At 47.0% G+C, this 13,744-nt stretch overlaps 1 protein-coding gene across 2 annotated transcripts in view; it reads left to right on the plus strand.

Moving 5' to 3' along the window:
• Positions 1 to 13,744, plus strand: part of LOC121644720 (cadherin-7-like) — a 40,085-nt gene that overhangs the window by 11,668 nt on the left and 14,673 nt on the right. For both annotated transcript variants that reach the window (XM_041992874.1, XM_041992875.1), the window contains exon 6: positions 12,240 to 12,493. In XM_041992874.1, coding sequence (XP_041848808.1) covers positions 12,240 to 12,493 — 254 coding nt within the window. The remainder of the gene's footprint in view (positions 1 to 12,239; positions 12,494 to 13,744) is intronic.

Here is a 13,744-nt window from a genome sequence, read left to right on the forward strand (position 1 = left end):
ATCTTACTTTTAATCTTTTTAATGTAATTTATTATTTTATTGTGGTTATGTGTTGATGCCTTTTACTATTTCTAAATATCTGTAATGCCTTTGTTTTCTGTAAAGCACTTTGAATTGTCCTTTACATGACATGTGATGTACAGATAAACTGCCTTGCCTGGGGTTTATTCCCTTTTTGTTGCAGCAAAGTTGAGGTCAAGGGCTGAGGACTCTGATAGGCTGCTGCAAGCTTCGTTGGACTTTACCACATGCTGCAGTGTCATAGGTGTTTGGGGATTTATTTTGAGGTTTTGGTTGTTTGGATTGTAGTTGTAGATATTTTATTCCACCCTTTAGTGTTTAATCTTGGTTTAGCTAAACTGGTATTTAAGTTCACCTGTTTGATTGTTCAGGAGGTCAGTTTGCTTGTTATGCTCATTCATTCTTTCGTTTGTTGGCTTGTTTAAGTTCTACTTAGTTCTGATTTTGAGTCTAGTTATATTTAGTTGGCCTCTTTATCAGTTTGTTTAGTTGAACTTTTGATTTGGTAACATTTAAATTCTTGGGTAAATAAAAAGACCCAGTTTTTGAACAAACACCTGTGTCCTGCTGCCTTACTGCTTTGTCCTTGACGGCGTCCTTTAATAACTCAGTTAAGGATGCGATGGCTACATTCTAACCTAGTTTCAAAGAGCAGAGGTCAAACTATGTTGTTATTCCACATTATTAGTCACGTCATTACTCCTGCTACATCCCCCATATCCTTAGATGAGGACTGTCTTCCTCAGCATCTGTGTTGATAGTTCCCTCTCCAGTCCAGCCTGTTATCTTGGACAGTTTGGCAGCAGTGACTGTATCTTTTTTCTTACTTTTCCTACTTTTAAATTATTTCTTTCTCTTTGCTCTTATTTTTGCTCTTGTGTGCTTTTAACTCCTCTTCGTCATGCACACAAAACTTGCGGAGTTAGCGCTGGTGGCTCTTCTGGTTTTTGCCCTTTTCACGGCTGTGTCCGGAGACCGCACGCGGAGTCATGGCTCCATTGTTTACAGCAGGGATCAGCTGTTAGCCCTGCGCAGCGCGCCGGTGCTATCTGTGGAGCGGCCCGATGTTCCCCCCGAACTGAAGAGGAGGAGAAGGGGACGCCGGGCCGGAGCCGAGCGCCGCGCTAGGAGGAGACGTTACCGGCCCGTTCTCCCGTCCATCATCATGGGGAACGTAAGATCTCTAACCAACAAGATGGACGAGCTGGCGGCGCTGACCCGGCACCGGCGTGAGTACCGGGAGAGCAGCCTCCTGCTGTTTACTGAGACGTGGCTAACTGCGCTGGCTCCGGACACGGCTGTGGAATTGGACGGATTCACGCTACTACGGGCAGACAGAAGCAAGGAGAGCGGTAAGAGGAAAGGAGGAGGGCTGGCAGTGTTTGCAAATGATAGATGGTGTAACCCTGGGCACATCACTGTTAAGGAGCAGCACTGCTGTAAGGACATTGAACTGTTGGCTGTGAGCATGAGGCCCCACTACCTGCCGAGGGAGTTCACTCATGCCCTCGCTGTGGTGGTGTACATCCCCCCCTCTGCTAACGCAGATGCAGCCTGTGATGTCCTGCTCTCAGCAGTGAGCAGGCTGCAGACACAGCACCCTGATGCCCTCCTTCTCATCTCTGGAGATTTCAATCATGTTACTCCACCCTCCTCCTCACTGCCCAAATTCACCCAGTATGTCACATGCTGCACCAGAGACAATAAAACACTGGACCTGTTTTACGCCAACACCAAGGAGGCATATCATTCACTCCCTCTTCCTCCCCTGGGCCGTACCGATCACAACCTTGTGCACCTCCTGCCTGTGTATAAACCTTTTGTGCACAGGCAGCCTGCTGTCACCCGCACCGTTAAGAAATGGTCCGAAGAAGCCGAGGAGGCCCTGAAGGACTGTTTTCACACAACGCTGTGGGGTGTCTTCAGTGATGCCCAAAGGGAAGACATCGACAGCCTCACCGACTGCCTGACAGACTATATTAATTTCTGTGTAGAAAACACCGTACCAACCAGGACTGTACGGAGCTTCTCCAACAGTAAGCCCTGGATCACCCCAGACATCAAGGCTCTCCTGAAGGAGAAGAAGAGAGCCTTTCAGTCCAGGAACAAAGAGGAGCTGAAATTTGTGCAGAGGGAGTTGAGGAGGACGATCAGGAGGGGGAAGGACAGTTACAGGAGGAAGATGGAGTACCAGCTGCAGCACAACAACATCCGTGATGTCTGGAAGGGACTGAAGACCATCTCGGGCTACAAGGAGCCAAAGTCCCAACGGGTGGGAGACCAGGGCAGGGCAAATGACCTGAACTTATTTTTCAATAGGTTTGATCAGGCACCCGCTCTTCCATCGACCCAGTCTCCTCTGCTGCAAACCCCATCAGCTTCTACTGCCTGCAGCTCCGCCTTACCCCCCTCTCCCTCTCTTACAATCTTTGGCTCACACACCTTCACTTCACACTCTGTCCCGTGTGCCCCTCCCCCATCAACACCCCCCTGCTCTGGTCTGTCCTTCACTACATACCAGGTGAGGGAGGCCCTTAAGAAGACCAGGGCTAGGAAAGCTGCAGGTCCGGACGGCATCAGCTCCAGGCTCCTGAAGTCCTGCACAGACCAGCTGTGTGGGATCTTTGGGTACATGTTCAACCTGAGCCTGAAACTGGGGAAAGTGCCAAAGTTGTGGAAGACATCCTGCATCGTGCCCGTGCCAAAAACATCGCACTCAAAGGAGCTCAACGGCTACAGGCCAGTAGCTCTGACGTCTCACCTGATGAAGGCGCTGGAGAGACTGGTCCTCGCACATCTGCGTCCGATGGTGAGCTCCTTCATGGACCCGCTGCAGTTCGCCTACCAACCTGACATCGGGGTGGATGATGCCATCCTCTACCTCCTCCACACCTCTCTCTCTCACCTGGAGAAGGCTGGAAGCACTGTGAGGATGATGTTCTTTGATTTCTCCAGTGCATTCAACACCATCCAGCCCAGGTTGTTGGTGGACAAGCTGCAGCTGGCTGGGGTGGACCATCACCTTACCTCCTGGATTCTGGACTACCTTACCCACAGACCACAATTTGTGAGGGTGCAGGGCTCTGAGTCGGACCGGCTTCTCTGCAGCACGGGTGCACCGCAGGGAACGGTTCTGGCTCCTTTCCTGTTCACCCTCTACACCGCGGACTTCGCACATAACACACCATCATGCCATCTGCAAAAGTACTCTGATGACTCTGCTGTTGTTGGCCTCATTACAGATGGAGACGACAGGGAGTACAGAGGACTTATTCAGGACTTTGTGGACTGGAGCCTGCGGAATAACCTCCAGATCAATACCAGCAAAACCAAGGAGCTGGTGGTGGATTTCCGCAGGCATAACAACTCTCCACCTGTACCAGTGAACATCCAGGGAATGGACATCGACCTGGTGAGGTCCTACAAGTACCTGGGTGTTCACCTGAATGACCGTCTGGACTGGTCGGACAACACCAACGCCCTGGTCAAGAAGGGCAACAGCAGACTGTTCCTGCTCAAGAGGCTGAGGTCCTTCGGAGTGCAGCGTCCACTCCTCAGGACCTTTTATGACTCTGTGGTGGCCTCAGCCATCTTCTATGGGATAGTCTGCTGGACCAGCAGCATAATGGACAGAGACAGGAGGAAAATGGACAGACTGGTGAGGAGGGCCAGTTCTGTCCTGGGATGCCCCCCTGGACTCAGTAGAGGTAGTGGGAAATGAGAGGATGACTGCTAAGCTGTCATCCATGTTGAACAGCCCATCCCACCCCCTCCAGCACACCCTGACAGCTCTGAGCAGTTCCTTCAGTGAGCGGCTGCTTCATCCTCGCTGCGTGAAGGAGAGGTACCGCAGATCTTTCCTGCCTGCTGCTGTCAGGCTTCACAACAAACTTAATGCCCGCTAGACTGAAGAATATAACGAACTATACGGACTTGTGCAATAACATATCATTTATCTTACTGTTCATTTTTCACTGCTGTTTTTGCACTACCCATTACCTTGTATATACATCCCCAGACACACCCCCTGTACTGTGTACAGGTTTTTTATTACATTTAGTCATTTATTTAACTATTTCACTTAGTTTTATTATGTTTAAGTACTTACATTTCTTTTTATTATCCTCTTAAATTGTACCATTTGTTGTCTATTGCGTGTCTTCTGCTGCTGTTGCGCTGCAATTTCCCCGCTGTGGGACAAATAAAGGTTATCTGAATCTGAATCTGAATCTGAATCTGAATTAGCTAGTTTATTGGTGTAATGAAAGCCTCTTCTTGCTGTTGGGGACATTTTACCCACATTTTTGTTCAAAAATGTTTTACAGTGCATTGGTTCCAGTGTGCTCTCTATTGTTAGTGTTTATACCATGGTCTGGGTGAATACTCAATTCTGATTGGCTGGAGGGTGTCCATTAAAAGTGATAATGGACACCTATGAAGGTAGCTCCGGTCAAATAGACTTATTGTTGTAAATTATTGCGGTAGTTGGTAACTGTGGCAACAGAAACTCAGTTGCCGGGCTGCAGACACGCCAGATCATGTCTATGACGATGCATTGCTGTCAAAGCAGGTGCAGGCTTACTGGGTTTCCGTTAGTCCAGGAGGTCAGAGTCCACAAACGTTAAACCGGCAGCGGTCAGAGTCCACAAACGTTAAACCGGCAGCGGTCAGAGTCCACAAATGTTAAACTGGCAGCGGTCAGAGTCCACAAACGTTAAAACAGCAGCGGTCAAAGTCCACAGATGTTAAACCAGCAGCGGTCAGTGTCCACAAACGTTAAACCGGCAGTGGTCAGGGTCCACAAACATTAAATCTCCATCCTTCAAACGCCTCTATGGACATGTCAGTGTGTTTATGAAATGTCACGATCAACGACAATGTTACATTTAATATTAAATAAGTCGTTGCCTGTCCTTCTGTCTTGATTACCTTATATGGTGGGGTGGTGTTGGTAAGGCGAAAAAAGCAAGCCAACTGGGGGACTTAAAGGTAATATATGGTTTTGTCACAGTTATCACCGGCGCCTCCTGGTGGATAAAACTGGTCATGTTAAAAACACACAGTAGTGGTCTGACACAGCCAGATCAGCAGAGGACAGACCATAGGTTAGGGCCGGGTCCAGTGACATACCATTGGACAGGCAATAGGTTAGGACCGGGTCCAGGGAGACACCAGTGGACAGGCCATAGATTAGGATTGGGTCCAGGGTCACTCCAGTGGACAGGCCATAGGTCAGGACCTGGTCCAGGAACACACCTGTGGACAGGCCATAGGTCAGGACTGGGTGCAGGGTCACACCAGTGGACAGGCCAGAGGTCAGGATCTGGTCCAGGAACACACCAGTTGGCAGGTCATAGGTTAGGACCAGGTCCAGGGACACACCAGTGGACAGGCCATAGGTCAAGACCGAGTTCAGGGTGTGTCCTCTGGTGTGAGTAGGCTGTGTTACACGATAATTAAAATTTTTGCTTTTTCTTCATGTTTTATTTAATTTCTTTCACTCTACAGTACATACACAAATTATATATCAAAACGGAACAAATTAAGGTGACTTTTGTAGCTCATTTTGAACTACAGATCTCCAAGCATCACAGAGTCCAATTTTTTCTACCATTATCTGCCATTCTACAGAAGCTGTTTTTCTCAGACCTTCTCTCAAATCTCATGGTATTTTAACTCGCCACCATTTAAATTCTGTTCGCATTACAGTAAAAGAAATTGCATCCCTATGTTCCTCAGACGCTCCTGGCACTCACAGTGAAAAGATTTTTTTTTTTTTTATATATTTCTTATAGTTTTCTTTCAGCGAAGAGGAGTTTGGAGGGTTGATCACAGTGAGGGCACCAGTTCCACTTGAGAAGCTAGTTGACACAGACCTTTGACCTAATTCATTCAGCCCTATTCATTCATATCATAGAGAACTAATGACTGCACTGAGTGAGGAGGTGTACAGTGAAAAGAGAAGAGAGCCAAGCACCAAGCCCTGAGGCACCCCTGTTGTCAGCTAATGTGATCTGGACATGCCCCCTCGCCAAGATACTTTGAAGGATCTTCCTGTGAGGTAGGACATATACCATGAGAGGACAGATCCTGAGATGCCAAGCTCCTAGAGTGTGGAGAACAGTATATGATGGTTGACCGTGTCAAAGGCAGCAGACAGGTCCAGCAGTATAAGGACATGGATCTAACAGGTTGTTGTCTTGGAGGAACTGTGAGACCTGACTGAAGCCGGCACGCTCTAGTAGTTTAGACATGAATGGAAGCAGTGAGACTGGCCGGTAGTTTCCAACCTGGGCTGGGTTGAGTGTGGGTTTCTTCAGCAGTGGGGGAACCCGAGCTTGCTTGAAGGCAGAAGGAAAGACACCGGATTTAAGAGAGGAGGTGATAATATGGGTTACTGCAGGTTTGATTGTAGGTAAAATGCTCTGCAGGATGTCAGAGGGAACAGGATCAAGAGGACAGGTCGTGGGTTTTGAGTTGACTAGAAGTTTAGAGACTTGGTCCTCATTTAGAGAGCGGGAGGAGCAGAGTGAGGCACCAGTAGCTGGTTTGGTAAGGCTGAGTTGGTCCGGCTCAGTGAACTGATTACTGACGGTAGCGACCTTTTCAGTGAAGTAGGAAGCAAACATTTCTGCAGTCAGCACAGTGGGAGGCTGAGCAGGTGGTGGAGATAGAAGAGAGTTAAACACCATGAACATGTCGTGTGTTGGGAGCATTGCGGATCTTGTTCTGATAAAAGGCCATCTTGGCCGCTTTTAGGCTGGATGTGAAAGTTTCAAGTTTTTGCTGGTACTCAGACAAGTCAGTGTGTTCTTTTGATTTGCGCCACTTTCTTTCTGCAGCCCTGAGTCCGGCTCTGTGCTCCCTTAAAACCTCTGTGAGCCATGGACTGGAAGGGTTTTGTCTGGCTGGTTTTGACACCAGAGGACAGAGTTTGTCCAGAGAGGAGGCAAGGGAGGAGCAGAGTGTTTCTGTAGCCATCATTTTGTTGGAGGAGTCTGTACCAGTTTGAGATTGAAAGAGTAGATGAGAGCCAGAAAGTCAGTTGCTGTGGTTTGCCAATGTAAATGTCCATGTCTCCCATGACAATTAGTGGTGTGCCATCATCAGAAATGGGACACCTGTCGAGCTGCTTGTAGCTAAGAGCTAACCAAGCTAACCAAGAGCTAGCTAACCGGCTAACGGAGGTAGGCGGGTTAAAGCTAAGGAGTGCTGTTACCTGGCTAAAAACTGCACTCTCCCTTCTTGCTGCAGATATTGGATCCCTGTCAGTCAAAAGGACAGGCACTTATGCTGAATTTCAAGATTAAATAACATCCAAATGGATGAGTGAGAAAAAAATTCACCCCCCTCACAGTTGCCATGAAGGTAAACTTGACCTATTAATCCTAAAATGGATTTTTGTACCAGGATTTAAACATGTTTATTTCTGCTGTGAAGTTGGTCTTTTTAACATATCAGAAGAGAAATACTTTATTAATCCCATGCAGGGAAATTTGTGTTTCCAGTACAACCCATCCAAGACTAGACAATAACAACATATAACACAAACAGGATCAGGCAGTCTGAGGCAGCAGCCGTTTCTACAGCGCTCCTTGTCTTAGATATAGGTGAAAGGTAACATTAGGGGAGTAAGATGTAGCTGGAGAGGATAAAAAAAAGGCATCTCCACACTGGGCCTAAGGGCCCATTATTGAGATACAAAAAAACACTCCTCAGTACATAATCACATAACTCAGACATTCACAACATCAGAAACACGTGGCGGGGGGGGAGAGGGGTCTCCCATCGCAGCAAGTGCAGACGCAGCTGAGCGCGTCCAATCAACCCACCGCCCGGGAGTGGATGGAGGGGGGGGAAGGACAACCCAGACAGTGAATAACGGGGAGGTGTATCTGTAGTGGTGTACTTGAGTGTGGAGCGTGTGTGTGCGTAGAAGTGAGCATATGAACTTTGCCCCAGTTCTCCCTCACTGTCTCTGCCGCCTGATGATAGTGGGCATCCTTGGGAGCTAATCCAGGTTAAAGTCCATCGCCCGTGAGGAGGGTGGGGGGACTGAGCATCCGTCAACAAAACATTCCAGGGAGCTTTTTAACCAGCCATCCAAGGCCTGTACAGGGAGCCGAATTTGATAACAGCATTTGTTTTGGTTCAGGCCAGAGCTGTTTCATCTGCCTTGAGTCTCTCAGTGGTCCCACTGGCGACTCCAATCATCCGAATTGTGGGTCAATTTCCATCCAGCCAAGCCAACAACTTCTCCAAGTTGGTGACCACCTTACGTACAAGCTCAGAAATCGCAACCAGTTTGCCATCCAGAGCTTGAATAGCCTCCAGTTTACGATTCACCTCCTGCACCTCCAAAGCCTGATTGTCCATAGCTCGGCACACACCCGCACAGAAATCCGGCAGCTTGCCAGTGACTGCCGACTGTGTCCGAATTTTGCGATATGCCAGGAAACCACCCGCTCCAAACAGCAGAAACTCAGTTATCATGAATCTGAATGTATAGATGTATTCAGCGTCCTCAACAGAAAGGATCGACAGACACATGACTTTCCACACTCCCCAGGAATCCATCACATATCCAGCCTAAAACGTTCCGCCAGGTTAAGCAGGCTCCCCTACGCCTGTTTTCCGGTTCGAATAAATTTGGTCGATTGCATTTAGGGACCAGCTGATCAAATCCATATCTCAAGGTTTGAGTTTCAGAAAGAAATGCAGAGAGAGGCTCAGAGAGATGACAGGACAGTAGCAGGGCAGAGTGGGAGAGGGAGGGAGAAAAAAAGCGTCTGCCTCGGTTGAGAGCCGGAAGAGAAGAGTCTATGGGGATTTGCTCTGTTTTGGAGCCCCTAGTGGATTAGCATGGCTGGAAAGAACCAGGAGGACGGTGTCTGCTATCCAGACCAAGCACCTCCTCAACCCCTCTCCTTAGCAAGACACAGTCATGTTGTCAGTTTTCAGAAGGAAAACTAACAACAAGTCTTCTCCTCAAAACCAGACATGCAGCTACAGACCAGGTTTGCTCCACTGCTGCAGGATTCTGGATCTACATCTAATGGCCAGGATGAGATCTCCCTACCCACCAGGATCAGACCAAAGAACAACTCAGAAAATAAAAGCAGATGGCTGGGCCTCAGACTCTGGTTGTTGGTGACTTTGGTGAAAAAGACATGAGAAACGTGTGGAAAACGTACTTAAGTACTGAGCTTTCCCAAGGAGATGGGATCAGATGTGGCTGTGCCCTCGACGGTGGAAAAGCTCATCCTGCAAGTGGGAAGGAACAATACTGTGAATCAACAATCTGAGGAGCTGAAAGAGGACTTTTGTTAAACTGCTGGATCCAATCAGCTGTCTGGATGCCCAGATTTTCATCAGTGGCCTCTCCCTCTGATCAGAGGAGGAGTGGAGAGAGCCAGCAGGCTGTTTAGTCTGAATACATGACTGCCGGCTGTATGTACCACATCCAGTTCATCTATAAACAATTTCAGCTTCTTCTGGGACCGCAGAAACTTTTTAAAGCCAGATGGATTCTGGCTGAACAGGTCAGGAGTGCTGCTGTTCGCCTCCAACCTGGTTTATTCTGAACAGACTCTGTTCCCTCGGACAAGGAAAACAGACAAGCGAGACCAGAACAACATGATGAGACAGAGTCTAAAAGAAACCTGGAGAAAACCACCTCAGCCCCCTCCTGAAGAAACCCCCAAAGCCCTCAGCGAGGACCCACCCCCTTCATCTCATCATCCTCCATCCAGGTCACCCTCCCTCTCACCATCCTCCCCACCCCTCCTGGACTTCACCTCCCAGATGAAGGAGCTGGTCACTATGGTGAACATAACTGACCCCATGCCCTAGTCCCATCTTTTCGTCCTGAAACATCCCATTTCATCCTCCCCCACCTGGTCCCCAGCGAGCTCTGACCCAGTCATCCCAGCCCCAGCACCCACCTCCCCTCCCTCCAGGACAGAACCCAACTCCTCATCTGTCTCCACCCTGATAACAACCCAGCATCTGATGGATCTGTGCTGGGTCCAGGCTGCAGCTATATGAGTACTCATGGCTCTCTCCAAGATAAGCCGGGCCCGACATGCAAGTGGTTTCCTTTATCGCTGTTTTAATAGGCAACAAAATGATTGATAAAGGTTCAGAGAAGCAGATTCACCCAATATATTCTATACATTTATCACATCTTGTGTTCATTCTTATCAGTCTCAGCCTGCCCAGAACAACACCTGGACAGGTAATGTTTTTAGCACGCTTAAGCTAGCTTTGCTAAATGTCAGATCTTTGGCTGGAAAAACATTTTAATCAATGATTTTATAACAAAGCACAAAGTTAATGTCTAGTTTTTACCAGAAAGCTGGTCAGACAGAGAAAATGATGGTTGTTCTTATAGAAGCGACCCCTCCAGACTTCAGCTCTGTGGGTGGAGCTAGATCACATCAGAAAGGTGGAGGAGGTGCTGTGTGTTTTAATGACTCCCTCCAATGCAGCAGATATCTTAGAAAAACTTTGTGTCTCTCCAGATGACCTCCCCTCTCATGTGGTGGTCCTTGACATATACAGATCACCTAAACACTGAGCAGCATTTCTGATGACTTTGCTGATCTGCTGTCAAGAACATCTGGAGGATTAAAGGACTGGTGACTCAGCAGGATTTAGAAGAACAGATCCACATTTATCTTTAGTAGACTGGACTACTGTAATGCTGTCCTCACAGGTCTCCCTAAAAAGTCCATCAGACACCTGCAGTTAGTCCAGAACGCTGCTGCTCCAGTCCTCACTAAGACCAGGAAAGTAGATCCTAGACCTCCAGTCCTCACTAAGACCAGGAAAGTAGATCCTAGAATTCCAGTCCTCACTAAGATCAGGAAAGTAGATCCTAGAACTCCAGTCCTCACTAAGACCAGGAAAGTAGATCCTAGACCTCCAGTCCTCACTAAGACCAGAAAAGTGGATCCTAGAACTCCAGTCCTCACAGAGACCAGGAAAGTTGATCCTAGACCTCCAGTCCTCACTAAGACCAGGAAAGTAGATCCTAGACCTCCAGTCCTCACTAAGACCAGGAAAGTGAATCCGAGAACTCCAGTCCTCACAGAGACCAGGAAAGTTGATCCTAGACTTCCAGTCCTCACAAAGACCAGGAAAGTAGATCCTAGAGCTCCAGTCCTCACAAAGACCATGAAAGTAGATCCTAGAACTCCAGTCCTCACTAAGACCAGGAAAGTAGATCCTAGACCTCCAGTCCTCACTAAGACCAGGAAAGTAGATCCTAGACCTCCAGTCCTCACTAAGATCAGGAAAGTAGATCCTAGACCTCCAGTCCTCACTAAGACCAGGAAAGTAGATCCTAGACCTTCAGTCCTCACTAAGATCAGGAAAGTAGATCCTAGACCTCCAGTCCTCACTAAGACCAGGAAAGTAGATCCTAGACCTCCAGTCCTCACTAAGACCAGGAAAGTTGATCCTAGACCACCAGTCCTCACTAAGACCAGTAAAGTAGATCCTAGAACTCCAATCCTCACAAAGACCAAGAAAGGAGATCCTAGAATTTCAGTCCTCGCTAAGACCAGGAAAGCAGATTCTAGAACTGCAGTCCTCAGATCTTTACACTGGCTTCCTCCTATTTCTTTTAATGTCTGTTTTTAATGCTCATGTTACTGCTTCCTGCTCCCTGCAGTGATGCTGTTAATGTCTTATGTAAAGCAGTTTGAATTGTCTTCTACATGAAATGTGACGTACAGATAAACCTGCCTTGCCTTGGAGAGCTCATTATGTTCATGCACCTGGTTACGTAAGAGGGCTTCTGAATCCACATCTCGCTGACAGGTCCCTGAGGTCCTGTGACCAGTTAAAGTTAAGTTAAAACCTAAAGGAGACAGAGCTTTCTGTTTAGTGCCCCAGAATCTGGAGCACTTTTCCTTGGACTTGACATTGGTAGACTTTGTGGTTGCTTTTTAAAGCCAGTTAAAAACACATCTTTTTAAATATGCTTTTTATTAATTTCTTTTGTGTTTTGCATTGTGACTCTTGTGAAGCACTTTGTGATTTTATATCTTAAATAGTGCTATATAATTAAAGGTTTACTTACTTTACTTCTGTCTGGTGGACTAGGATGTCCAAGCATGTTATTTAGGGCAGGGTTCATTCAGGCAGATGATGATGTAGAGACGGGAGATCTGGTTTATCTACATTTCTAACTTATGACCTTCTCCTTACAGACTCTGGACTTTGAAACTAAGTCCAGCTACTCTTTGCATGTGGAGGCGTCCAATCAGCAGGTCGACACCCGTTTCCTGTTGGGGGGTGCGTTCAGGGACACCACAACAGTTCGACTGCTGGTGGAGAATGTGGATGAGCCCCCGGTTTTCTCCCCCTCCATCAGCTGGATTGTGGTTTCTGAGGCGGCTCCGGTTGGAACAAATGTGGGATCAGTTTCAGCTCATGACCCCGACCTCCCCAGCAGTCCGATCAGGTGTGACACTTCACTGCAGGGAAGCAAAACAACCAACCAGTAAACAACAAACATTTAAAACCAAGAAACCAGACTGACCATCTGTCAATCTGACTGATCATATATCTGTCCACTTATCTGTCTGTCTGACTACCTGTCTGTCTTATTGTCTGTCTATCTGACTATATGTCTGTCTTACTTTCTGTCTATCTGACTATATGTCTGTCTGTCTGTCTGACTATATGTCTATCTTACTTTCTGTCTATCTGACTATATGTCTGCCTGTCTGCCTAACTATATGTCTGTCTTACTGTCTGTCTATCTGACTATATGTCTGTCTGTCTGACTATATGTCTGTCTGTCTGACTATATGTCTGTCCACTTATCTGTCTGTCTGAATATTTGTCTGTCTTAGTGTCTGTCTATCTGACTATATGTCTGTCTGTCTGTCTGACTATATGTCTGTCTTACTTTCTGTCTATCTGACTATATGTCTGTCTGACTGTCTGTCTGACTATATGTCTGTCTTACTTTCTGTCTATCTGACTATATGTCTGTCTGTCTGTCTGACTATCTGAAGATATGGCTGTTTGTCTGTCTGTCTGACTATATGTCTGTCTTAGTGTCTGTCTATCTGACTATATGTCTGTCTGTCTGTCTGACGATATGGCTGTTTGTCTGTCTGTCTGACTATATGTCTGTCTTAGTGTCTGTCTATCTGACTATATGTCTCTCTGTCTGACTATATGTCTGTCTTACTGTCTGTTTCTCTGACTATATGTCTGTCTGTCTGACTATATGTTTGTCTTACAATCTGTCTATCTGACTATATGTCTGTCTTACTTTCTGTCTATCTGACTATATGTCTGTCTGTCTGTCTGAGTATCTGACGATATGGCTGTTTGTCTGTCTGTCTGACTATATGTCTGTCTTAGTGTCTGTCTGACTATATGTCTGTCTGTCTGTCTGTCTGTCTGACTATATGTCTGTCTGTCTGTCTGTCTGTCTGACTGTCTGTTTGACGATATAGCTGTCTGTCTGTCTGTCTGACTATATGTCTGTCTTACTTTCTGTCTATCTGACTATATGTCTGTCTGTCTGTCTGTCTACTTATATGTCTGTCTTTTTTTGTTTTTTACCCTGTCCTGTCCAGCATCCTGACATACAGAACGGTGGTCTGTGTGCCATATTTTGCTTGACAGATTTGCTGTACCAAGGGAGACATGTTATATACATGTTATATACATGGCTGCCCTTGATATTTTTATTATT

Source organism: Melanotaenia boesemani, chromosome 8 (genome assembly GCF_017639745.1).
Source record: "Melanotaenia boesemani isolate fMelBoe1 chromosome 8, fMelBoe1.pri, whole genome shotgun sequence".
In the NCBI taxonomy this organism is placed as follows: Eukaryota; Metazoa; Chordata; class Actinopteri; order Atheriniformes; family Melanotaeniidae; genus Melanotaenia; species Melanotaenia boesemani.